Consider the following 27,205-nt stretch of genomic DNA (forward strand, 5'->3'; position numbering starts at 1 on the left):
TGTTCCTCTTCAAAGAGCGTCAAACTGTGTTACTCCTCTACTTACAACTCTTCATTAGCCTCTCCAGTGTCCCGTAGCTGGGATGACCCCACACGATCCGTTCCCCATGGACCCTTGGACCTCACCTTCTCTTCTCTGGCCACACTGGCCTCCTCATTGACCTTGCACATGCCAAGCAAGCCCCCGCCACACCTTGTTTCCCCCCACTGGAACGCTCTTCCTCCAGATAGCTGCAGGGCGAACGCCTTCACTTTCTTTCCATCTTTCCTCAAAAGCCGCTTTCTCTGTGAACCTTATCTGGCCACCCTATCTAAAATCTCAACACCCACCCCCTGACATTTTATTTTATTTTATTTATTTTTATTTTTTTATTTTTTGTGAGGAGGACTAGCCCTGAGCTAACATCTTATGCCAATACTCCCCCCCCTTTTTTTTCTTGAGGAAGATTGGCCTGAGCTAACATCCGTGGCCATCTTCCTCTACTTTATATGGGACGCCGCCACAGCATGGCTTAACAAGCTGTGCATTGGTGCGTGCCTGGGATCTGAACCTGCGAACCCCGGCCGCCACAGCGGAGCACACACTTAACTGCTTGCGCCACTGGGCTGGCCCCTCTTGACATTTTATATACCCTATTCTTGTCTTATAAAAATGACTCTCTTTAACACTCATCAATAAACACTATGTATTTATATTTTATTTATTTATGAAATTAACGCTCATAAATACTATATATTTTTCTTATTATTTTTGTCTTTCCCCATAAATCTGCTCCATGAGGAGAGACATAATTACCAGTTTAACTCACTGCTGTATCCTGATAATTTAATTACAATGCCTGGTATATGATGGACTCAATTGATACTTGTTGAATGAAAGAGTGAAGAAAAGTTAACTGCAGCATAATAAATACTACAATTGCATTTATATATTCCCTTCTTGATAGTTATAAAAAATATATCCAAACCAGGAGCAAGTCAAACTGCAATACAGAAAAGGAAGTCACCAAATCTATAGCCTGAAAATGATTCAGACTCAGGTGGACGGACTGTCTACAAAGTGCTTGATCACGACTCTTCAAGAGTGTCAGGATCATGAGGGACAAGGAAAGACTGAGGCCTGTCACAGATCAGAGAAGACAAAGGAGACATGAACACTGAATGCAATGTTGGCTCCTGCAGAGGATCCTGGAACAGAGAGAAGGGCAGTGAAATGCAGGAAAGGTCTGTGGTTGAATTACTAGTACTGTGCCAGGTGTTAATTTCCTGGTTTTGATAATCGCACTATGGTGATGTAAGATGTTAACAGGCCAGGGAGGTGGCATCCCTGAACAAACATTGTTACATCTAAATGTCTAAATCTCTCTTCACACTTGAGCAAGGAAGTCATTCAAATGATAAGCATGAAGGAATTCCTGAATGAAGAACAAGAAGCAATTACCTTGGAAACCGCCAGGGTAACTATGTAACCAAGACAGAGTGTGAGAGTGTGTGTGTGTGTGCGCGCGCGCGTGTGTGTGTGTGTGTAAAGGCAGTTTTCTTTTTCTTTTTCTGTTTCACCCATCATTTTTCTATGCCATGGTAGGTATATGCCCAGGGACACAAGCAGAGATTTTCAAAGCATATATTCCTTGGTGCATGAAGGAGTTTCATCAGAAGATACAATAACAGTTCAAAGTTCTCTTTATACTCGCTCTGCTTTTAAACAGTTGGAAATAACAAGTGTCAGTTTAGTAAAATTATCTTCTAAGTAACATCCCACTAATTTGAGATTTCACAGTGAAATAATCAGACGCCATCTCAAGAAGGCTTGTTCTCACTAAAGGCAGAAAAATGATCAAGAAAACTGTCACAGAGGGTTTTTGAAAATCATATTAACTAATAAACCATCCTAGATCTTGTGGAGTTGGGTAGTAGGGAATAATATCGTACAAGAAGTGTTCGCCTGTCTGGAAGGCTGCCCCTTGATCCCTCTCTATCAGGAGGGAGTATGTCCTATTTACAAATGGCAACATATCCTCAGGGGCGGCTAGTGGACCCTGTCTGCACCGTTCCATCCCCCCTCTGGAGGCCTTGTAGCCAGGGAGAAGGAGGGGGCACAGCTGGGTGGGTACTCAGGGACAGGGAGAAATAGTCACCCGAGGACTAGAAGAACTGAAGACTTGACTAAACATGTTTGTTGGGTGGGAAATTATCCCAGGATTTTGTAGATGAATGACAGTCAAAGAGGCCATTCGATTCGATTTACCCAATAATTATCGACCACCTACTAAGGGCTCACTTCTGTTCTGGGCTGAGAAGATAAGAAGATGAATGAAATAAAACCCTAAACCTCAGACAGCTTACTCCCTGGTAAAGGATATAAAGTTTGTAAACAAATAACTATAAAACAAATGAGTAGCCCCCGTCTAAAGAGCCAGGGAGGCACCCCCTGAGCAAAGTCCCAGAAATGGAGCCAAACTCTCTATTTTTACTAAGTTATGGGGTAGGCATATGACTTAATGTAAATATATATGATATCCATATTCTATTTTATATTAAAAATTTAAACTAACTGAAAAAGAATTCACTTAATTTTTACTTTTTGTTTGTTTGTTTGTTTTATAATTCATTACTGCTTTGATTTAGAGTCAGAAACCCAACATCTTTTCTTCTGTACCAAACTGTAGTGAGGCCTTGTATTTTTCACTGTGATATGTGGTGTGCAGCCTTAAATACTTTACATATACTGGCGTTGGTAGGTAGTTTTTTCAGATTCATTTTAGAGCAAAGCTGCTCCTAAACATAGGCTCTTCCTGGTGTGGATAGACTCATTGTAAATGGTTCTCTCAAGTAGGGTGATTTCCTCCAATTATGTGTGAACAATCCCAGCTTTCAATATGTTGTCGTATGTGGTCTTCTATACCATTTTGTACTACAGTTTGATAACCTCAAATCATAGCCCTTCATTTGTACTATCAAAAACTAATTAAGAAAGGTAAACTAATTAATGCTGGTTTATTTTCATGAAGTTTGAAAAGCAGTGTTCAATGGCCCAGTTTTGAAGAATGAATTTCAGGCTATCATTTTTACTTCTGGAAACTAACTGCAATGTGGGAAAGTGGACCAAATTATTCTTAAACAAATGAATATCCCAAAGACTCTATTTTGTCAAGACTGAGAGAAGCAAGTAGGACATTTGTGCAAAGACTTGTGAATGCCCCTATAGAAAAACATTCAAAAGGTGTAGATGAATTGTAATGTCAACAAGAAGCACAGAACTTCAAGCCAATCTTAGCCACGAAGTGGAGATAGGACTATTTCCTTTGATGACACGAACAGTTAAAAAAAAAATCTCTTTGATATCTCAGCACAAGTGATCCAGCAAATTCATCAGGCAAACGCTGACCTAATTTTGCTCCAAGATATATAGAAGAATAGCCGATTCATGGTATTAATTAATGAATCTAAGGCTTGTCTCATTTTAGCTTTTTAGCCCAAAGCACTTCCTGGTGAATGAGGAAATTAATGGATTTATGTAGGGTGCCTCTACAAAATACTGCCACCTCAGATCTGCTGCTTGACAGATCCAACATCAGCCCCACCCCTGGGAGAGCCCTGGGACAGTACATTCTCCATCCAACCCTCTGAGACCTTTCTCATTACAAAATAAGCCATTTCCGGATGATTTGCCTTGCAGGAACTTCTTGTTCAACAGTTCTTTGACCTCTCCAAAATCCTCAAAACGTCACAAATAAATGCAGCTAACAGTGTGCTATTATTTATATCTGTGTTCTCAGTCTCATTTGCTGCAATAGAAATACCACCAATAATTTAACTTATGCTGAAAGTTCTCAACCATACTTTTAACAGGCTGAGCTACAATGTTTGTGGTTATAACATTTGCAAATGCTTGTTTGTGCTCTGGACACATAATTTCTGCTGCATTCAAAAGAGACTCTTTGATAAAAGTGTTGTCTGCAAAAAGGTTTTGATGCCCAGACAATTTTTTCACTTAATAGAGAACAGCATTTCACAGTGGACCACTTAGTTTATTTTCATTCAAAACTGAATGCTGCTATTCTTCAGTCCATTAAGTTTCTTAATGCCCATCTTTTCTGTATACCAGTCATGGCTGGTTTTATTATGGTGCCTTAAGTTGTAATTTTTCTGTGTAAACATTCTTTGTTTGGCTATTCTTCACATCCGCCAAAAAAAGTACACTCCTATTTTTTTCTTGAAATATTCAACTCTGTTTTTTAGGAGATGTACAAGTTCATTTTTCTCTTAATTTTACAATAAGAAAAATAGCAGTAAACAAGTGGTAGTAAACAACAACTGCAATTTGATGTCAGTGTTGGAAATACAAAGGAAGATGTGTGGCCTTTGACTGACCCGGGGGCACGGCCCTTCCACAGAGGGCATCCTCCTCAGATTCTGCTGTGTGTGGACACTCGCCCTCTGCTGTTAAGAGAAGCTGGAAATCAGACATTTTTAAGAAAAATCTCCTAATTATTTAAATGTTGGTAACATTCAAAATTTACTAAACTACCAAGTGGGTCAACACTGTTGTATTACCCATTTCCAACCTCTGGGGATGTGGCATATAATAGTAAAATCATTTATATCCCACCTTTGTTTTAGTCCCTGAGGACTAAGAAAATGTGCAATTACATCAACATGGTTCTATGGAGTATGAAGTCCAAGTGCCACACTTAATTTGGAAATTTACTAACGAGGCAGTGAGGTGCGGTGACAAAGACATCGTTCTGGAGCCAGGCAGGTGTGGGGAATCCCAGGGAATTCACTGACTAGGTTGGTTGATGTTAGATTCTTCATCTAGAAAGAGTGATAATAGAATCGCATTGTAAGTTTATCAAAACGATTAGAGATAAAAGTACACAAATTTCTCAGCCTGCTGTCGGCATTTGGAAGGTGTTCCATGAGTGGTAGCTATGACGATTATGAAGAAATGCAAAATGTGAGTTTCCGACAGCATTTCTTTGGTGCCCTCAGGACATCACTTGTGCCATGGCTCCCCTCACCCCTGACACCCCCAGCCCATCCCGCCCACCACTCGCCCAGGCCCAGCCACATCCCCTCAGCACCCTCTGAGGTTTTCTGCCCCATGCCCATCCATACTCTTACTGACATCTGGAAAGTCTGTCCCTTCCTGCTTCATTCAGTTACCTTCTTTTCGACTCAACCAAAGTGTCACCTCTTCTAGGAAGTCTTTCCTGAGCGCCACCTCCCTCCAGGTCAGGTAGCGCACTCCCTCCCTGACTGCCTTGGGTTTGCCTCAGTCCAGCACTTGTCAAGTAGTGTTGTAAACTGTGAGCTCCTGGGAGAGAGGCGCTGGGTCAGTCGCCTCCCTGTGCCTAGCACCTGGGTGCAATGCCCTTGCCTGGCATGTAATTAGGGCTCAAAAAAAACGGATCAAGGAGGGAATGAATGGATGAGGTGACTGTAGACTGAGAGGCAGAGCCCACTCGGTGTCTGCTTCCATCTTGCTTGACAAATGCAAATCCGGCTGCTGGTTGTGCCTATCTCCCCTTGCCTTCCCAATCCTTACTCAGGCTACGACCCCCACCCCCAGCCCAAACCCAAGGGAGTGTTCCATTCTGGAGTGGCAGGTCATAGAAGGTGCTTAAATGTCACCTCCTGGGGCCTGGAAGTGGGGACTGGAAGGACATATGAAAGGTAATAGAGAATACAAGATGGAGTCCCTTGTAGGAGGCAAGAAGGGAAGAACTGTCACCCAAGGTCTTATCTTCACTTTCAGAACTGGTGTCTTCTTAGCTAAGTGAGAGTAAGAATCGGTGTGTGGCCAAAGTGGGCTTGGCAGCACTGCCTTCTTCCACACCAGCATTCACGGTCCTGTGTCAGAAGAGAAAGCATTTTGTAGGACAGGGCTGCCGTCAGCATGTAGGGGGCCCTCGAGGGAAGAAGAGGCATCCCTTCCTCCAGAGGATGCAGCCCCCTGCCGGGTACTTAGTGAGAGGAAGAGGACAGGATGGATTCAGCCCCCAAGTGCCCCTCATCCAGATACCTTTGTAAACAACCTATTGAAGTAGCCCCGATGTAAGAAAAAGTGTTTCCTCTCATTATGCACAGTATTAGAAAAATGATTATAAATAACATGCAAATATTCTTTTCTAGGAACATGGGTGACATTTGGAGGTCAAATTTCAGATGAGGTAAGTACCTTTTGGCTTCCATTCTGCTGATCAATGAAAATGCAGAGACAGCTGAGCTGCCCTCTTCCTGGGATCCTGGCATTTTGCAAGGATAATGTTTTAATCACAGGAAATGGTTAAGATTGACTCAAGGATTATTTTCAATTTTATCTTGCTTCTTGTATTTTTCACATTTAGACTATTAATAGCCCTTGAGGCTGTCAATCTATTATATGTGCAGGCTCAATAGCTAGAGAACAAACCAGTTTGGAAGTAATATTTAGTCACTATGAAAGATCTTATTGCTGTTATATCTGTGTGTGTTTTTGTTCCACCTAGGGTGACCGACTGGTCCCAGTTTGCATGGACTTTCACATTGTAGCATGGGATCTCTCAGTCCTGGGCAAACCAGGACAGTTGTCACCCTGGCTTGGGCAAGTTAATCCACCTCTCTGAGCCTTAGATCCTCTTATGTAAATGGGATGATAATGTAGACCTTGAAGGTCTGTTGAAAGGATTAACCATGTTATATATGTCAGACATTTATGGAGCCCTCTGACTCTTAGGTAGCGGACACTCAATAAATGGTAGCTATAATAATTATATTTACCATAAAATTCCTTTAAATCTTTGTTTGCACATTCAAAACAGTGCTTACCAAAGTGATATTCCTCTCGTCGCCTCTAAGGAATACCTTCGTGGCATAAGTGAGCTCTGAAGACACCAAGCGACAATGACCCCCCTGAAGGCCATACCCTCAATTCCTACCAGTCCCTCCTTGCCTACCTACACACCACTGAGGAATCAGGGACAGTGTCTCTGAGTGGGTACACTCAATGGGACCCAGCTCACTCTGCCATTGACCAACTATGGGACCCAGCTCACTCTGCCATTGACTAACGAGATTACTAACTAACCTTTATGTTTACTAACAGTTGCCACATCAGTAAAATGTAGATGAGAGCCCTACTGAGCAGGATCAAGGTTAAGATGAATGAACTGGAGCCTATGAAGTGCTCAGCCCTGGGCCTGGCCCAGAACAAGCTCTTTATAAAGGGAGTTCTTACTATCATTCCTAAGGAGATGCTGGGGGAACGGAGGGTCTTTTCCACAGCCCCTAAGGTCACCAGAGGAGTCCTATCTGCATATTCTCATCTGTCTGAATGCCTGTTCCCAGTATTGGCATAGGTCACCATAGAGAGCTTGTCACATGGCGGATTCCTTGGGCAGCAGACTCTGGATGGAGATTAGCACGCAGAACAGTTATTAGGAGGGTGGCCATGATGCAGTCTCACAATGACCTCAGCTGACCCCATGGGCAGCTCCGAAGCTGAGATGGCTCTGCAGAGTTGTCCCGAGCTGGGGCAAGAGGACTGAGCATTTATTCCCTTGTCTGACTAGTCGTTGGACAGAGGCTGCCCTGGGAACCAGGTCTGACCTTGGGCTTTAGCCAAATGCCATCTGATAGCAGCATTCCTAGCAGCTGAGGAATAAGTCCTTCGGTTCTGAAGGAGAGCTGGGTGGCCGTCACAGGGTCCACTACAGGGACCCCTGACTGGCACCAGGATGGGTGCATGGAGGAGGCACAGAGGCAAGGGCACAGACTTCAGTCAGTTACAAAGTGGGTGACAAGTAGGGAGGGAGATCTAAAGTTGTTAATCCACTGTATCCAGTATGTGCATAACCTTCTGTGGCCTGACATGGTGCTTGGAGGGGAAAAAGACAAAAATATCTTCCCTTTCGGAGCAGAGGGGCTAGCTGTAGCACATCATTTCTGGCTTCATCTTTGCTCTCCCCTTTCCAGTGTCTGCTCTCTGCTGCAAGGAGCCCGGCTTGCCCAGGTCAGAGGCTGGCCTCTGAAACTGATCATTTCAAAACTACGATTCTAAAAACTGCACAGTAAAGCTGTTATGAATGGCTGCAGAGGATCTCACCTCAGATGCAGACCAGACAAATAGCTATTGTCCCTCCAGAGAGCAGCTGTGGCTTCCCCCAGGGCCCTGCAGAGAGAACGCCAGCAAGGAGAAGGGAGGCAGGCCGAGCCAGACCACAGTCACACCCGTGGTTCAATTGCTCCAGCTCAATTATTTCCATGTGGCAAAAACATGGTCCTATAGCAACAAATTCACCTCCCCAGATTTCTCCACTTTCTCTCTGGCTTCAGATGAGCTCGGCACAAAGCAGGTACAAATATGGGATCCTGGGATGACCACATCATGAGGTGCTGAGTGGCACAATCATCAGTGCTGCCTCAGTGGGTGGTGATGCCCCCATTCCTCGGAGAGTTCACCCATGTATTGAATAGCCACTTGGCAGAATATTACCAAAAGGATTCCAATATGAAACTAGTAACTCTGTGAGGTGCCTCCCAAAGATGACTTGGCCTTATCATAAAACCAGGATGGAGGGGCCAGCCCCATGGCCTAGTGGTTAAGTTCGGCATGCTTCACTTCAGCAGCCAGGTTTGGGTTCAATTCCTGGGCACAGACCTACACTACTGGTCAGTGGCCATGCTAAGGCAGCAACCCACATACAAAATAGAGGAAGATTGGCACAGACGGTAGCTTGGGGAGAATCTTCCTCAGCAAAAGAAAAAAAAAATCAAGATGGATATTACTCAGGTGAATAATAATATTTTAAAATAGTGATAAGAGGATAATACCACCTTATAGAATTTAATTTTCAGAATTTTATTTACATTTTCTCATCTGTAAGGTAATTAGGATTCCTTCAATTGGAGGTAACAATAAACCCAACTCAAATTGGCTTCATCAACAAGGGAAAAAATTTTTTTCACTTTTAAACTACAAGTGCAGAGGCAGAGCAAGCTTCAGGGTTGACTCAATCAGTGGCCTCCACTCCATTTTCTAGCGTTTCTCTTGGCCCTGTGTTCCTTTGTATGTAGACTTCATCCTCAGGTAGTAAGATGTAGGCATTCTAGATCTCAATTAGAGTAATAACCCCAGGGAACTTCCAGGAACCCTGTAAGAAGAACAAGGAAAAATGTTCCCAGAAGTCCTCAGCAAATCTCTCCTCACATCTCATTGGCCCAAATATGTCACATGACCTTCCCTGAACCACTTGCTCTTAGTCCATGAGGCCCCCAGTGGAGGGAGGTGAGGTCAGCTTCCCTGAGGCCTATGGGCTCCATGGAGGACCTGAATAGAACCATCCTCATTCTGCAGATGGAGAAACTGAAATACTGAAAATGATTTGCCCAAGTTTATTTATTTAGTAAGTGGTACATGCAAGGCCGAAAACTAGTCTTCTGACTTGGTTGAGTGATTTCATTATTCGACATTCAGGTCTTCAAGTCCTGTGGTTGGAAAACATCTCAGCAATCATTTAGTCCAACACTCCATCCAGAATTCTCCGTCTCATCTTAAAATTTCTCTCTAGATAAGATTTATTATGCATGTTTCCCAATAATCATCTACTAGTATGTCGTGTGACATAATACAGGGACAATATACAACACAAGCATAAACATTTCTAAAACATAGGACAACCATGTTGGGAAAAACTATACTTGTCTTAACTTTTCATTTCTACTTTGGATAAATGTCTTAATGGTAGCAAATTAAAAGCAGTAATAGCATTTTTGCCACCATTATTCTAAAGGATCTGCATGGACCCCATTTTGCTAGCCTAACGATTTTCTTGGCATGCCAATTTTAAAAACAGCAGGAAAATAGTTTATCTTGGAAATGCCAAAGAAGCACCCTTAGTGCACAATCAAAAATATAATGGAAAAATCAATTTTAATTATTTGTGAGGTGTGTAATTTTTCAATTGACTAATAAGTCTACCAGCAAAATGAAAAAATGTCCCTTCTCCACCGTTGTTTATTGCTGTCCCTCTATAGCTGTCCCCCCCCGCCCCTGTACTGTTCTCTCACACTTCCACTTGCGTTCAGAACGAGCCGCCTGGAGATCTATCTGCGGGCTGACGGCGAGGAGCTGGGCCCCGGAGCCGGTGCCTCACTCTCTCCCCTCCGTGTGTCAGTCCTGCTGGCTGGTTGCTCTGCGGTGGTACCTGGGGTTTTGCTGAGCTGTGGGTGGCAGGAGTTTTACAACAGTCACAGCTCTGTCTAACCTTTGGTTCATCAGCATAGTCTGCAAAGCCTCGAGGCAAAAAGGCGCAAGCTTGCAGATCAGGAGTCACCCAGCTGACAAAACCTACTGGCCTGGAGAAAGGAGAAATGAAGTCACCACTGATACGAACGACCCTCTTGGTCAGAGAGATTACGAGGCCACAAAGAATGCTGTCAACCCAGGTCCTCCATGCAGACTGAGAAACACACATCTCTCCACCTCGCTGTCCCCTGATGGCTGACTTATCCCAGTGATAAGATAGAAGTCCCTTAGTGACAGTCTGTGTCTGAGGGGAAGGATACTCTAAGCCTGTATACGCTGGTTGAATCCTCTTCTTCTTTTCTTTCTTTAATACATCTGAGGAAAACAAGGCATGGTTAGTGAGATTTCAGTGTTCTTAAAGACCACCAGAGGATTCCAAGTCACTTCCCAGGTTTGGAAAGCGTTTGGCTTTTCTGACTGACCTTCGCATGCTCTTGCAGGTTGCTGAACGGCTGATGACGATTGCCTACGAGAGTGGAGTTAATCTCTTTGATACTGCCGAGGTCTATGCTGCTGGGAAGTAAGTCAATATCTGTTTGTGTCCCTCAAGTGGTGTTTCTGGAATTTCTGGAACCAAGAGACCCTGCCCAGACTGTTGCTGACGTGTTGGGGAGAAAGACTTTTGTCCCTCCCCACACATGTTGGTGGCAGGACTTTTGTCCCTCCCTTTACCACCATCACCAGATTTGGGGATATTGACTGTCTCTGGCCCCCTCTGCCCGCCCAAACCTTCCCACTTCTGGCCACTGTATGGAGAATGGACTGGAAGGAATTGTCATGGTCTACATGAGGGGCAGAGGTGGCTGGGACCAGAGTGATGGCATTGGAGATCAATAAATGTTAGTTGAATATATCAGTGAGCAAATCAATTAGCAGATTGCAGGGTGGTTGTTTGAAAACTAGTCTCGTTATTTCATAACCACATCTCATAGTTCCTCAACCCCCTAGGGAAACTGGGGCGTCCTCTCTGCAGGGAAGCAGGAGCTGCCTTTCCTGTTTGCCTGCCCCTCCACCTAGCATTACGGGTAGATCAGAGATTAAAGGAGGGTTCCCCAAAGAGGCCAAGAAACCCAACATCTTTTGTAAGAGGGCATTTCAGACCCCACTCTGAGGACAGAGGGGGCTGCACAGAGGCCTCACCTCTTTTGCTGGAGAAGTCACATCTGGCCACAACCTTCCTATGGACCTGAGAGCAGGTCTGGGGCTCTAGGACAGGGCTCCCTGCTAACTCAGAACACAGGGGTAACGTGCCCCCGGGGCCGGGCCTCCAGGTCCGTGCCCTCTAGGTCGTGGCACAACAAGCAAATTTCACAACAGAGCTGGAGCACCTTGGCCCCTGCTGTGAACATGGACGCAGCTTCCAGAACTGAAAGAAACTAAAAGCTGGACAGCTGCTTGAGCAGCTCGGCCATTTTCTAAGATGACTGTGGAGCATAATCACCTACAGGCCTAATTCACCTCTTTCCAGTGAGAATTACAATCTGACTGTTGGACTTGCTGAATCAGGTCATCACTGCCTGGTCCAAGTGCATCCTTGCACAGGTTTTCTCCTTTTCAAGGGCGAGTCTGTGTGTAAGGGCCATCATTGAGGTTTACAGCCCACAAGCCTGATGTTTTCTGTTGAGTCCAAGGAGAGAAAATAAAATGGATGTGGCCTTGCTCTTTTCCATATCCTGCCCTTTCTCAGTGTTTCTCTTTTCGTTGAGTCCTGCTTAGCACCAAATAGGGCTAAGGTTGTAAAAGGGAGGAGGGATGAACAAGTGTGTTGGAGTCCTGTTTGTACTCCTAAGGTGAGGAATAATCAGTACTGGTTAATTATTGATTGTCAGTGGGTAAATGAGATAGGTTCCCACTATGAAATGCAAGGTTGTAAAAGGTAGCTGTCAGAGAGATAGACGGTGGGGGCAACACTGGTAGAACATTCAATGCATGTCTACTTGGGGCGTGATCTGGAGCCAACCTGCATCATGGTTCATGGCCAGGCTGTACACTCCAGCAAAGACAGAACTTTCAGTTAAGACAAATATTGATTCGCAATGACTCCCATCTGTAGGATCCTATTGGACAGAGTGCTAATTCCACTGATGTCCCCATTCACAAGTCTCTGAGAGCCCAGCTGCTTCTCACAATGTTGGTCTGACTGGGAGGGATCTAGAAGAAAGTTGAGTCTCCTTAAGCTTGGGGCCCAGCTGGGGTAGGTGGAGGGGGAGAGGACAGTGGGGACATCTTCGGTATACCTCTCCACGACCTGGCCTTAGAGGCAGGAAGGACACTTCTCTACATCTCCCCAGGACATTCTCTACGTGGCCACTGTGTCTGCAGCCCTGGCCTTTGGGGCATCTAAAGCCATACATGGGTTCTTCTATCCTGCAAGATCACCAGAGAGTTAATATTTTCTGTCGAAACAATGTGAGGTCTCATTGTCCTCCCTAGTTACAATTGGAGACCACGGCAATTAGAAGGAAAACCTCGACTCCCACTGGACACCACCAAGCAGGACATTTATATATGGGATCAGTGGTTCAAAACCACCAAACTGCCAAATGACTCCACCCTTTCTTAGTATCAGGACCTCAGGCGGCCTCCTGCCAGTGGGTCAGGATTTGGCAGGTGCTTCTGGAATGCTCCAGGAGCAGGATTTCTGCAGGCAAAAGCAGAAACAGTGGAAACTGTGCTAGCAGGCGCGAGTGGTTCTATTTTGGGGGCGTGTGGCACTGAGATCTCAGATGAGGCGCGGCTCTGGTGTTTTGGATCGACTCTTGTGCTTCCAGGACACCGTATCCTAAGACACTGTCTTTTTTCCCCCCAGGGCTGAGGTGATTCTGGGGAGCATCATCAAGAAGAAAGGCTGGAGGTAATGCTTTCACCATAATTATCTACTTGTCTTTAGAAAGACTGATTATTTTGTACCAGAGAAGGGAAAATAAAATTGCATGACAACTGACCAAAGGCCTGTCAAAAAAAAAGTCAACTCTTGTAAAGAAATGATTGACAGAGCTTTGAAAATACATGCCAGCGAGTTCACTACTTGTGCTTCAAAAACTATTGACTAGTCATTGATCACAGTGAATTACCATGAGGCTGAGCAGAGAAGGAGGGAATGTTCATAAGACATTCATGCTTAAAACAAAGTGGCATTTTCGTGGTTTCTGACTGCCGTTGGTGGTAATTTGGTGAATGAAGCCAGTTGACAGGAATCTGATTATCTATGCGCACGAATTTATGTTCATTGTTCATTTTATTAACAACTCTGGGTGCCAAGAAATGATGAAACAACAAGCTCTTGGGATAAATACCCCTAAGCTTTCTTATCTGAACACAATTAGCCAGTGTCTCTCCTATGTGCCAGGAGCCCTCGTACCTGGGCCTTCAGGAAAGTGCTTTATCTGCTCTCCTTGAGGGGTCACGTCCCATCCCAACACCTTCTGTAGCCAAAGCCAGCAGTAATGAGGGGTGCCGTAATGTCTAGGGGATGGGGAGGCGACCCCCCTCCGTTTCACTGTGCATGTCAGCCTCGACAGCCATTTCTTCCCCAGCACGAGTACAGAATCAGGGAAAGCCCAACAGGGACCACTGGGCAAGTTTGGGGTCCTCTTTTGGTATAATATCACTGATAGCCAAATAAATAACAGTTCCGTGGTATTAGTGGAAATGGACACCCGGAAATTTATGGGGATATAAACAAAGTTTGGTGACCCATTTTCCCCTCTCCCTTCTCCCCCTCCCCCACTCCAGCAACTGTAAGGGTGTTGTTAAGAGAAAACTGTATTCAACCTTGAAATATGGAAAACTGTTGATGTCCCCACCCAGTCCTCCAATATGGAAAACTATTGATGTCCCCACCCAGTCCTCCACCTTGCCTGAGTTAGCGTCCCACTCAGAATGCTGGACCATCATCACTGCCCAAAGAGGGACCGTATCACCTTCCTGGGGCTGCGGTAACAAAGTGCCATAAGCTGGGGGGCTTAAGCCAATAGAAATTTATTCTCCACAGTTCTGGAGGCTGAAAGTACAAAATCAAGGTTTGGGCAGGGCCTTGCTCTTTCTGAAACTCTGGGTAGAATCCTCCCTTAGCTCTGCCCCGCTTCTGGTGGTGGCTGGAGAGCTTCGGCTTCCTGGGCTCGCAGCTGCAGCACTTCACCCCTGCCTCCATCCTCACAGGGCCTCCTCCCCTCGTGTGTGTCTGTGTGTCTTCTTATAATGACGCCAATCGTATTGGATTAAGGGCCCACCCTGCTCCAGCACGACCTCGTCTTAACTATTACATCTGTAAGGACCCTATTTCCAAAGAAGCTCCCATTATGAAGTACTGGGGGTTAAGACTTTAACATATCTTTTGGGGGGACCCAATCAACCTATAACAGAGCCCTTGGGGGTGAGTGCACTCATGGTCCAGTGAAATGTGCAGCGAGATACAGGCCGACAGCTACCCCCGAGGAAGGGGGGAGCATCAGTGCAGTCGCTCTCCCCCATCGACACCCACAGAGTGTTTCACCACCCTCTCCACAGTTGGCAGAGCCTGTTCTATACCTGCAAGAAAGTAGATCAACACTCGTCTTTCACAGGCTGCCTTTCAGTCTTGCAAATAAAAACAGCTATCCCCATGCTACAGAATATTGCTGTCAGTTCACAGGTGCCCCACAGGACCGGTGAAAAGATAGACCATATCCTCACAGCACGGAGTCTGCAAAGGCAGTGTCAGCCAGCCTACTTGGCTTCTGGTCCCAATGCCACCACTTGCTAGCTGTGCTTTCCAGGGCAAGTTACTTCAGTTCTCTGAGTCTCAATGTTCCCACCTTTGAAATGGAAGTGGACACTTCACTTCATGAAGTGTCATGCTGATAAAGTGAGACAGGTGTGCAGAAGTATTTGACAGCTGTGCTATATCAATGTAGAAAACTCATATTGTCATTCCCCACCCACTCTGAAGAGTTGCTCTAAACCCCCTCCGTGGGGGTCAGTGATAATTTGCCAGGTTGCTGTCTACTCTTGCTATTTGAATGTAAATGTTAGTTTGCACATCCATATAAGCCAAACATTTTACAGAAAACCCAGCTTTGGAAAAATAAGTCTCTGGTGGTATTTGGATAGAATCTGCAGCTTTGGCAGGCCCAATTGCTCTAAACAATCGAGAGCACTGCATTCATTTTTTATAGTATTCCATCCAGCCTATCGTCGAAGCTCTGAAAATGTTTGCTGAAGCAGATCTGGCTCCCCTGTGGCAGATTGCTGTTGTACCACGTATCACGAGGTTGATGGATTAACCTGGAAAGGGCATCAGCCCTTCTGAGGTGTATAATCTCCAGATGCATATATCTGTAGACCTTCCATTACCGGGATTCAAATTACTTTCCAGGGAATTAACTTCAGTGGGATGGGGCTGCTGACATTTTCTACAAATTTTTCTTGTTGCAGCCAAGTTGTCAGAATTGTCACTGTTTCTCCCCATTGGTCATCATTAATCACACTCGGCTTTTATACCCGAGGGCCCTGAGGCATTGACTATACAGCTGATGGAATTATAAATGCCTTATTACCAATACTCTCAAAGTTTGGTCTTAACCTTTGAATCTCAAATAATTTTTTTTCTAGACCAGTTCAAGTGAATTACATACCTAGAGAAACTAAATTACATCGAGATCTGCCTCCCAATTTTAAATTATATGACTGTAGTTCTCAAGACATATTTCTTATTCCATGATTATAATGGTACAATTGCATTTCCTGCCCTTGGGTGTGGTTTTTAGAAGGTAATAAATTTGCTGACAAGATTTCCACGTTTCATTCCCTTAGGAGTAAAGTGGTAAAACCTTGAGTTAAGGATTTTAGGAGTGTTTTCCTAAAGTGACTTTTCCATTTAATAAGACGCTCAAAGAAATTTTATTCCTATTTATTGACTATTGTAATTTACTTCATCATTCATATTTCTATGTAGTCAGTTTCTGCCCGTGAGTGTGATGGTTGGAAAGGGTAATAACTCAGAGCCACTAAGGGCCATGATCCTTGGCAGAGGGTGGACTTACTGCCAGGAAGGTTCACGCTCAATCAACGTTTTGTCAGATGCTAAGTTAAGAGTCGGTGGCTGTTTATTTGAGCTCCCACAGCAATCCATTCCATCCTTTGCGCCCTGTCACTCAAGCTTCTCATTGACCGTTCCTGACCCTCCATGCCTACCATCACCTTCTCTTTGCTACCCCCAATCACCTGTTTGCTATCACAGCCCTCCTCCTCCGTCAGCCCTCCAGGTAAAGACGCTTCCCTTCAACCTCCTTCTCTGGGATCTGACTGAAGTCTCCACTCACCAGCTTCCTTGTGTCCTTACCTTTCAGTGACATGAATTCACAAATTTATCTCTTTACCAATGTTTTTAAATGTGAGGTACAAGAAATTCTTTCTAGTGCTATGATGATGATAATAATAATAATAACAACAATAATAATATGACTTAGTACAATAACCAGCAATTTATTTAATATTTCTCTGTGTGTGTTTGTCTGTTTAACATACAGGAGGTCCAGCCTGGTCATAACAACCAAACTCTACTGGGGTGGAAAGTAAGTTAAATGCCTTTTATCTTCCCTGCTTGACAGGAAACAACTGGTAGTTCATGCTTTTATCTCTTTAGGCAACCATTTTACATCCAAAGTACTAAAATTAAATGGTTTTGAGAAAAAGATTACTTTTTCTCACTTGAAGGAAACAGGATTCAATTTTAGCAAGAGGCCCCCAAAGAAATTTAGTGCAAAGCATGTGGTCACTTGTTACTAAGTGATTCATGGACATTTTCAAATATCAACCTCAAGCTTAGAACTGTTTCCAAAACAGAGTTCAAATTTCAGGAAAAGAAAATAAGCACATAGCATCACAGAAGAAAAGCGACTCAAATCTGCCAAAACTCAGAGCTTCTACAGAATGCGATGATAAAAATATCTTGCCTGGCCCCACGTGTAAGTCTCTGATCATTTCTGCAGAGGGCTCTGGAAGTGCTGATCAAAGGACTATCTCACCAGAAAATAACAGGAAGCCACCTGTATTGCTCGCTGTCAGGCCAATGAAAGAGAAGCCCTCTCTGTGTTGTGGGTGCAGAACAAATTTCACAGAAGGCATTGGCTTCTGCTGGGCCTACTGGTGTTTGAACCGGTACTTACATTATTCAGCAGAACTTGGAAGTCTCGCCTTTTTGACAAACACGTAAGGAAGCAGCAAGCTATTCCATACACCTTTTCATGGAAATTTCAAAGATTTCCATGGAGTCTTAGCAAAAAACCAAAACAAACAAACAAAACCTTATTTACCTCCTATAACTGATATAGAATCATTAAAAACAAAATTGGAGGCAGAGGCCTGTTTAGGAATCTTCTAATCAAAATGCGTATGTGCACACACACACACACACACACACTCTCTCATATTTTACTGCTGTTTTTGATGACTGTCAAGACAGAAAGATGGTTAGACTTTTATTCCTACCGTAGTCTATGTAAAAATAAAGCACTACGGTGCCTATGAGAAATGTAGATTTACGTTGTCTGTGCTCTCATTCATGGTGCTGTTGCTTGGTGCTTTTGCAATGGTACTCAAAACCTTGCCTATAATTTAGAAATAAACAGGAAATAAGACAATCTGCAAGAACCATTATGTAGTAGAGTACTACTTATAATAGATACAAAATCTCCAAAGGTGACTGGTAAACTACTATGTTTTAAAAAGAGGTTGCCAATGGTATCGATGTTGAAGAAACATTTCATCAATATAAAACTCAAGGACCATATTTCTCTCCAATTGGCCAGAGCTTAAGAATGATCTAGGAAGGCAAAAGTGCTGGTTAAAGGTTTGTCTTCTTAGGATACTGATTTAAGGAAGACTTGTTTCATCACATTTTAAAAGAAAATAGTTGTTGTTGGGGCCAGCCCAGTGGCATAGTGGTTAAGTTCGTGCACTCCACTTTGGTGGCCTGGGGTTCAAGGGTTCAGATCCCAGGCGTGGACCTATGCACAGCTTATCAAACCATGCTGTGGCAGGCTTCCCACATATACAGTAGAGGAAAATGGGCATGGATGTTAGCCCAGGATGAATTTTCCTCACCAAAAAAGAAAATAGTTATTAAATTTCTTTTGAAAGTCAAAAGGCACTTTCAAATGTGCTTCCTTCCTCTGGAAAGCTAATGCAATCAGCAGCCTGGCAATCTTATAAGAGCTCATAAACTTATGTCAAGCCTTTTTTTTCTTTTGGAATTGGTTAAGAACAAGGTGGGAAAATTGAGCCAAGTGTCAAGTTATATATGGACAGGGTATGCGTGGCTGAGTTGTTATTAACATGGTGTGATGACGATCATGGTTAATTCATCTCCTGGGGTCTCCAAAGAAAAGGGGCACAGTGTGCTACCCTCCAGCACTCTCCCCTCAGCCTACAGCAGTGCAGAATTTGCTAAGAACAGGGTATAAAATTAGCAATTCAGCCTAGAATGATTATTCTTCTGTACTTTTGAAACAGTGATTAAAGAAAAAAGCACACCCCCACTCAAAGTCATTTGTTTCTTTTTCTTGTTAGAGCTGAAACAGAAAGAGGGTTATCAAGAAAACACATTATTGAAGGTGAGTACTGCTGATCCCATTTTATTTGCATTTGTGGGCTGCTGATTCCAGAAAAGTATCAACCAAATAGGTTCAAAACATATTGGGAGGCAAAAAAATTCTTTATCAAAAGAACCACAATCAACCAAGTTTCTTCCTGGGGTTGAGTGTAGGGAATGTAGTGATATAGAGGGGAGAAGGAGACCCAAAAGAAAGAAAGAGGCAAATTTTCTAGAACTCTTCTCATTTATAGCTATACGAACATTAATAAAGTACTCCCATAAGACTTTTTAAAAGAGCTTTATTGAGATATAATTTATAAACGATAAAAGTTTACCCATTTAAAGTGTACAAGTCATTGGTTCTGAGTATAATTACAGAATTGTGCGATCATCACCATAATTTAATTTTAAAACTTTTTCATCACCCCCAAAAGAAATCTTGTACCCACCAGTAGTCACTTCCCATCCCCTCCTTTTCCTCTCCCACAGTCCCACATAACCACTAATGTACTTTTGTCTCTATAGATTTTCAAATTCTAGACATTTCATATAAATGAGATCATACAATATGTGATATTTTGTGACTGGCATCTTTCTCTTAGCATAATGTTCATCCATGTTGTAGCATGTCTCAGTACTTCATTCCTTTTTATTGCCAAATAAAATTACACTGTATGGATGGACCACATTTTGTTTATCCATTCATCAGCTGACATATATTTTGAGTTGTTCTCACTTTTTGACTATTCTGATTAATGTTGCTATGAACACTTCTGTACAAGTTTTTGTGTGGACATAAGTTAGGACTACTCTACTTTTAAACAACAGTATATATGCATAGAAAAAAAACTTGTAGAAAATTACCACTGGGTAATTGATTCACAGGGCCATTGCTGTTTTGATGATACTCAAAACTTTGAATAGCTTAGAAATAAACCGGAAATAAACAGTCAGCAAGAACCATTACATAGCAGAGTACTAGTGATTTACTTCATTGCAAGGATTATGAGAATTGTGAGGAATTTTTATTTGTTTCCTGCTTGTCTATATATTGCAAAATTTTATACCCATACCTTTCACAATAAAGGAAAACTGTTAAAAGGGGCTGCCATGTATTTCCAACATCTTTATACTAGTTCATGTATTATTTCATAAAAGTTCAAGATTTTCGTAACTTTAGATTCATGGTTAATCAATGAGATAGATGATTTTCTCCTTTTTAAAACTAATTTCATTTAGGAAATACCAAAGTCACCAAAAACATAAAATGTGCTTGTATAGAGAAAAACCTACAGTTCTCTTCCCTCCTGTCTTTCTTTACTCCTCACACAGCACACTTCACTTCTCATCACCAAATGTACGGGGGTTTTCCCCACACCAAGCAATTTCCAGCTGGGTGTCCTAAATTTAACTCAATTCTGACACTGTCTACCTGGAGATAGCACCAGATCCCACAGGTTAAAGGCTCAGCCTCACAAGACTCCCCCCCACTCCACCCCCACTTCAGATGTCATTGTCAAGTAGCAGGTCCCCAGGTTACCCACAACTTCTGTTCGACTTGGCTACAAATCAGAGCTTCCCACCACCCCCTCCTTGGGTTCTATTAATTTGCTAGAGTGGCTCACAGAACTCGGGGAAACACTGAGTTTACCAGTTTATTAAGGGATATGAGAAAGGATACAGATAAACAGCCAGGTGAAAAGATACATGAGGCTAAGGTCTGGGAGGGTCCCCAGCCCAGGAGATTCTGTCCCCATGCAGTTGGGGGGCATCACCTTCTCGGTATGTGATGTGTTTACCCACCTGGAAGCTCTCCAAACCCCATACTAGTGAGACTTTTATGGACGCTTCATCACGTAGGCATGATCGATCAACCCCATTTCCAGCCCTTTCCCATTCTCTGGAGGATGGATGGGGGGCAGAGCTGAAATTTCCAAGCTTCTAATCATGGCTTGGTCTTTCTGGTGACAACCCTCCCTCCATTAGCCCACCTGGAGTCGCCTCATTAGAAAAAAAGATACTCCTATCATCCAGGAAGTTAACACGGTTTCAGGAGCCCAGTGTCAAAAATCAGGGCCAAAGACCAAATATTAGAACAAAAGATGCTCCTAGCGCTCTTGTCACTTAGGAAACTACCAAGGAGCTCTGTGCCAGAAACTGGGGGCAGAGACCAATGTATGTGTTTTCTATTATCTCACAATACCGTAATCCCACCACTTTAAAATAAAATAGATAAAAAAGTAAAGTCCTCCCTTTGTTCACCTCCTCTCATTCCACAGTTTCACAGTCTGGTGCATATCCTTCCTAACTTTTCCCTATAGTTACACTAACTTATCTACCTACCTATACACACTTATAAATACAAAAACATATGTATTAAACCAATGGAATCAAGCTATACATATTAACCTAATCTTTGCTTTTTCTCTCAATTAAAATACATTTTAGACACACACACGCATGCATGACTTGTGGGTTTTTTCCAGTTTTTAGTAGTATAAAGAATTATACAAATGACCATCCTTATGCAAATGTGATAGACACTGGAAGTGGCATTGTTAGGTCAAAGAATAATGCATATTTTAACACAAAATTGTTTTCTAAAAAGAATATACCAATCTGATGGATGAGCTGGTTTTATTTATTTGCTTATTTATACATTTATTTATTAGTGGGTTTGAGCTTCTTTTCATAACTTTGTGCTTCTTTTTCTGGGAATTAACTCTTCATGTTCTTCAGCTATTTTTCTTCCCGGTTGTTTGTCTTGGTCTTATTGATTTGCAGGAGCTCCTTGTATATTAATGATGTTCACTCTGTTGGTTACGTGTGTTGCAAATATTTTCTCCCAGGCTGTCATTTCATTGTGAACTTTTTTCTCAGCGTGAACCTAATCTGAAAGATAATGTTGAATTTGAAGACATTCATCCCAGTTTGAAAGTTGGCCATCTTTATTGACCTACTACTTGGAAATATCTTAGACTTGCACTGGAAAAAAATAGTTCCAGTACTCAATCCTTTAATTTAAAGTAGAGACTTTGAGTCTCATGGAAATAGGAAAGAATCAAAGAGGGCTGGAAGCCTGTTAGAGACAGGTGAAAATGTATCAGGCCTCCATGATGGCTAGAAGGGAGTTTCCATGGGATCATAGCCTATTCTTAGGACAATAGAAAGTTTTCAAGCAGCTTATATTTTCCTCCTGTTTAATTTTATCTATCTTAGAATCATTAGTAATTTTTAAAAAGGCCAACATAGCTCATTGTGCTGAAGGTTAATAAAGTTAAGGTTTATTTTTTCATTATTTGATCACAGTTTTAAAGAGGGAATAGTGGCAATGATAATAGAAGTGAGGGAACCAGCAGAAAGATACAAGTCATGGAGGCAGACAAAATGCTGCTTGCAGATTCATGTCCCAGAGCCCCACTCTGTTCAGACCTGGGGAATTCCATGTTTGATTATAAGGATTAGCAAATGGGACCAATACAAATGAATAAAATAAAATTTCTTTCGGCCGTGGTTAAAAAAAAAAAGGAGACCTTTGAAGCCAGATCTTGGAATATATATATACTTTTAACAGTAATAATTTCATCACTCAGTTGTTCCCAAAGGCTTTGTATGAGTTTGGTATTTGTCACTAATTTATTTTTAATATATTTGTAGGAATTTAGGCTTTGAAATCAGACAAACCTTGGTTCAAGTTCCAACTCTGTCATTTATGAGCTGGGTGACTTGATGCAAGTTACTTAACCTCACTCAGCCTGCATTTAGACAATTATAAAATAAGCTATCAATATTCCTACCTTACAAGGTTACCATACAGAGATTGAAGTAAGGTAATTCACATGGAGCACAGTGTCTGTCACATAACAAGCTCTCAGTAAATGTTATTTTCATCATCATCGTTATTCTTATTAACGCGACTGCTAGTCTTCACTCTATAGGTGACGACCTCCTTTACTATGTAAGTAACGTTCTGAGGCTATCACCAGTGGCCACATTCTAGCGCTAGGGAAAGCTTCCAAACTCCTCACGCAAACAAAAGCCCACCTCAGGCCTTAGTGTCCAATTTGACATCGTAAAGTCAAACCCAACCCGCCTCTCAAAACTGTTCCCGTCTCTGCTCCAGCATGTGCCCCCATGACTGTGTCTCTACCACGGAGCTGGTCAACAAGAAATAACCCAAATCGGCTTGTAGTACCAAACTGAACGAACAGGGCAGCAGTGTGCTGCCTAGAAAGTTCTTGTTTTTCTTTTCTTTTCTTTTTAATCTAATTGATTAAAAAAGAGATTCAGAAAATGGTTCACACTGGCAATCAACAAAGAAATATAAAATCCAAGAGAAAACAATGGAGGAGGTGTGCTGCTATGCTCTTCACCAAATCTCCATGGCTTTAATATTTGCCAGTGTATATGCATAATTTCAGAATTCTCTCTTTTTTAAGTCAGTTTTCTTCAAGCCTCACACAACTTAATAGAAATACCTTAAATTCTCTCCCCCTTTAAATAAGTTAGGAATTCTCTTAGGAACTAATCTCTCAGGATGGATAAACCAGTTCAGCTGAAATTCAAGCTGACCCAGATTCAAACTTTATCACACAACTTCAAACTTTTGAGATTGAAGAAGAATTGGAATCAATTATTATTATGTTGTTATTGTTGGTGTTATTTTGTAGTTCATAGTTTCAGCCAAAGACAAGTGCTCATGAATGCAATCAAGTCAGCTCAAAGGATATTTCTAGGCAGGCTGAAATTAGAGAATTGAGTGAATTTTGCAGAAAAGCAGAGACTTCTGACCCCGATGAGATTTCTAGACCCAAAAGAAAGTTTGAAGAGGTTTATAAATCATTATCCTTGGGTTTCCTTGGTACTTGTTCTGTGATAAAGGTGACCTTATTCAACGCTGGAGGTTCATATACACGTTTAACTTGAGAACTGCTGTTAAAGGGTAAGACAGAAGTCTAATTCATGTAGAGTTCAGGCCACTTGTGTCCTGGTGACATTGGTCACCTGAGTTAGTTTACAGAGTGTAAAATGAGCTTGACTTGTGCATAATGCAGTTTTGAAAAAATTCATATGGAAGACCTTTTCAACGAGCCCAAAGTCCTTTATTCACATCCAGTCAGGAAAAATATTCTCCTTAGATTCACGAGGAGGGTAGAAATTTCACTAATAGGTTTATCATATCCTTTTAGAATCCCAAAGTCCCCTCAGGCTCTGAAAGTCTATTTTTTGATTCAGCCATTTCACAAACATTCATTAAGACCAAATTTGTGCTAATACTAAAATTTAACAGATCAAATTTCTTTAGTATGTAACGTGAAAGAATAGAAATAGTTTAGTAAGTCAAATTGTAAGACTAAGTAAATTGGTTATGTGCTTTTAGAGGCAAAAGCTGTGTCTGAGTCTACATGTGCCTTTCAGGTAGACAACAGTTTTGTTATGTGATTCAACACACAAACCCACTGTCACTGTTTTAGGAATAGATGAAGAAAATACTGAGAAAGCTTCGCTCAAACCTTACTCAAGAATGGCAAAGGTTAAACCCTACTATCTGAACTTTAAAAAGAGAGAGACAATTTAAGATTTTCCAATTAAAAAATAAATTTCTTAACAAAGGGTTAATTTCTTCACCACAGATTCCTTCCCTGTGTACCATGTTCCTAGTACACTGAAATCACCCACCCAGGAGAACTATGTCTCATAGTGGGAGGTGTAGCCACGTGTATTACTCTAATACAGTGTGGTCTTTATAACAAGAAGCAGATGTGTCTTAAATCATGACTGAGAGGTCTGTTGAGAAGAAGCTGGAAAATCATATAGGGAAACAGTGTATATTATTTAATGCAACATTTTTTTTCAGGCTAGATAGGAAAGCAAATGTGCAGTAGGTGTCAAAGACGATGACACAGCGTATTTGAATAGACCCCTTGCAGAATCTGCAAACTAATGATTCCCATGTTTCTACACAGTTAAACCTGCACCACTGAATACCCGATCCACCTCTAACCATGCCAATCTGCTTAATGTCCGGAATAAGCATATTTCTCTAGACGCCTGTGATGCCTTTAGATAGCTTAAGCTGAATTACGGTTCACCTTATGAACAAACAGTTCCTGTTAAACTTCAGAACCCAAAAGAAAAATCAACTTAGATTTCTTTTTACTATAGGCACTGGAAAGTAATTTTCTTTACATAACATAATTAATTATCCCGTGGACTTTTTTTTTTTAATTTTTATTTATTTATTTTTTCCCCCAAAGCCCCAGTAGATAGTTGTATGTCATAGTTGCACATCCTTCTAGTTGCTGTATGTGGGACGCGGCCCCAGCATGGCCGGAGAAGCAGTCCGTCGGTGGGCGTCGGAATCCGAACCCCGGGGCCGCCAGCAGCGGAGCGTGAGCGCTTAACCGCTAAGCCACAGGGCGGGCCCTCCCGTGGACTTTTGAGGAATTGCAGTTAACTTCTGGACATCTCCTCAAGGGCAGGGAGCATTCTCCTACATTCACTCCCACAGACAGGGGTTAGTGCCGAGGGACAGACTAACGTCAGAAGCCAGTGCACTCACTGCACTGCAGCACTCACCTCCTCAGGTATGATAGCTGTCGATGCCCCTCTGGAGCCAAGTGTGATGCATTTTTGCACGTCTACTTAAACTTAACACAATACCTGGCCCCAAGCCAGTGCTCAACAAACATTTGCTAAGTGGGAGACAGAACGTGTCTACTGGTTTATTGGAGATAAACCCTAAATGGCTCTCAAGAAGACATTCGTTGAGCATGTCTTTATGTTGCTATGATGTGGCTATTTCTACAAGATTAAAGCATCCAAATAGAGAAAGGCAGGACTACCTGATTTGGTTTGCAGTCACATGAAAGGTCAAAGCAGAATAATCATCTAGCTCCATTTTGTTTTTGGACAGATGAGGAAACTAAGGCTCTTAGAGGCTTAGTTTGGCAACGTTGTTCAGGCCAGCCAGATTAGCACTCTAGATCCCAAACCCTGCACATGGACCTTTCCTCTGAATACCAGGCTTGTCCACCCAGCTGGCAAGAGCTGTGGTTGACTGATGTACCCTCCAGACTCGTCATGGTTCCCACCACAACCACCAATCTGTTTTCCCTTGACTTCCTCGTCTTACTAACAGTCACTTCACTTCTCAGGCCAAAACTCTAAGAGTCATCCTTGATTCCTCTACCTCCACACTCTTACCCAGCACACCAGCAAGTCCTCTTGTTTCTATTTACACAACTTGTCCCAAATTTGAACACTTCTCACCAACATGGTCCAAGCTTGATCTGCTGGGGTAATCTCCTCAGGGATATCCCTGCTTTCACTTCTGCCCCCTACAAGTCATTCTCGGCAGGCAGAGTGATCAGTTCAAAACAGAAATCTGATAATATCATTTCCCCTGCCTGACTCCCATTTCAGTACCTCCCAGCACCCCACCAATGTTTTTCCTTCTCACATAGAGTAAAATCCAGAATTCATACCATGGATTATAAGACTTTATATGATTAATATTTTCACAGTAAGTGGATAGTGTCTCTTAGGAGCATAATTTCCTTCTACTCCACTTCAAAGTCAGAGTAGACCAGGTGGATCTCCGACGCGATGCAACACATCATATCTTACATTCTCACTTGAATACACTTGAGTCTCAGCCAAAATATCAAGAAAAAATGCTTTCCAGAGAAAGAATTGAGAGGTGAGGAATGACTGAATACAATGAGACGCACCTTTATATCAAGTCCATGCCATTGTTTATGGGTACACACTATTACCTTGAACAATGAACTTTTGCCAATAGATGCTCTCAATATGCACTGTTTGCTCCTTGGGGACAAATACCATGCCCATGCGTCTTCACATCCCCAGAGCCTGGCACAGGTTCAGTACCTGCTTATGGCACGGAAGAGCAAACAACTTCAGTCCTGACCTCACAGCTTTACAGCAGGGCCTTGTTAGGGTAGCTTCTTCTAGTTACTCTCAGCCCACGTGAGCTATTTAGAAGAGACCCAGAGCGGGAGGGCCATCATCAGAAAGGAGGACCCTTATTTCCAGTGCCAGACATGGGCCAGAACCGTCACTAAGTGCCTCCCTCCAAAACCAGGAGGTCCAGTGAAAATCTTTGGCGTTTAGTCTTTGGCACCTCTCATTCTGAGCCTTTCTAGATGTGAACACCACTGCTATAATTACCAAATTTCTATAGACTATTGCACTTACAAAGTGCTTGACAACTGGTTTTATTGGCTCTCTGGAGCAGTGACTCTGAAAGTAGTAAATACTGTTATCTCCACTGCAGATTAGAGAGCTGAGTCCCCACCATGGTCAAATCACCCCAGT

The 27,205-nt window shown here is 42.7% G+C and overlaps 1 protein-coding gene across 3 annotated transcripts in view; it reads left to right on the forward strand.

Moving 5' to 3' along the window:
• The window catches only part of KCNAB1 (potassium voltage-gated channel subfamily A regulatory beta subunit 1), a 382,942-nt gene that overhangs the window by 301,691 nt on the left and 54,046 nt on the right, over nucleotides 1–27,205 (forward strand). For all 3 annotated transcript variants that reach the window (XM_058556440.1, XM_058556442.1, XM_058556441.1), the window contains exons 3-7: nucleotides 6,138–6,175; nucleotides 10,731–10,810; nucleotides 13,100–13,144; nucleotides 16,800–16,844; nucleotides 18,841–18,884. In XM_058556440.1, the coding sequence (XP_058412423.1) occupies nucleotides 6,138–6,175; nucleotides 10,731–10,810; nucleotides 13,100–13,144; nucleotides 16,800–16,844; nucleotides 18,841–18,884 (252 nt within the window). The remainder of the gene's footprint in view (nucleotides 1–6,137; nucleotides 6,176–10,730; nucleotides 10,811–13,099; nucleotides 13,145–16,799; nucleotides 16,845–18,840; nucleotides 18,885–27,205) is intronic.

The sequence above is a fragment of the Diceros bicornis genome, chromosome 15, assembly GCF_020826845.1.
Source record: "Diceros bicornis minor isolate mBicDic1 chromosome 15, mDicBic1.mat.cur, whole genome shotgun sequence".
In the NCBI taxonomy this organism is placed as follows: domain Eukaryota; kingdom Metazoa; phylum Chordata; class Mammalia; order Perissodactyla; family Rhinocerotidae; genus Diceros; species Diceros bicornis.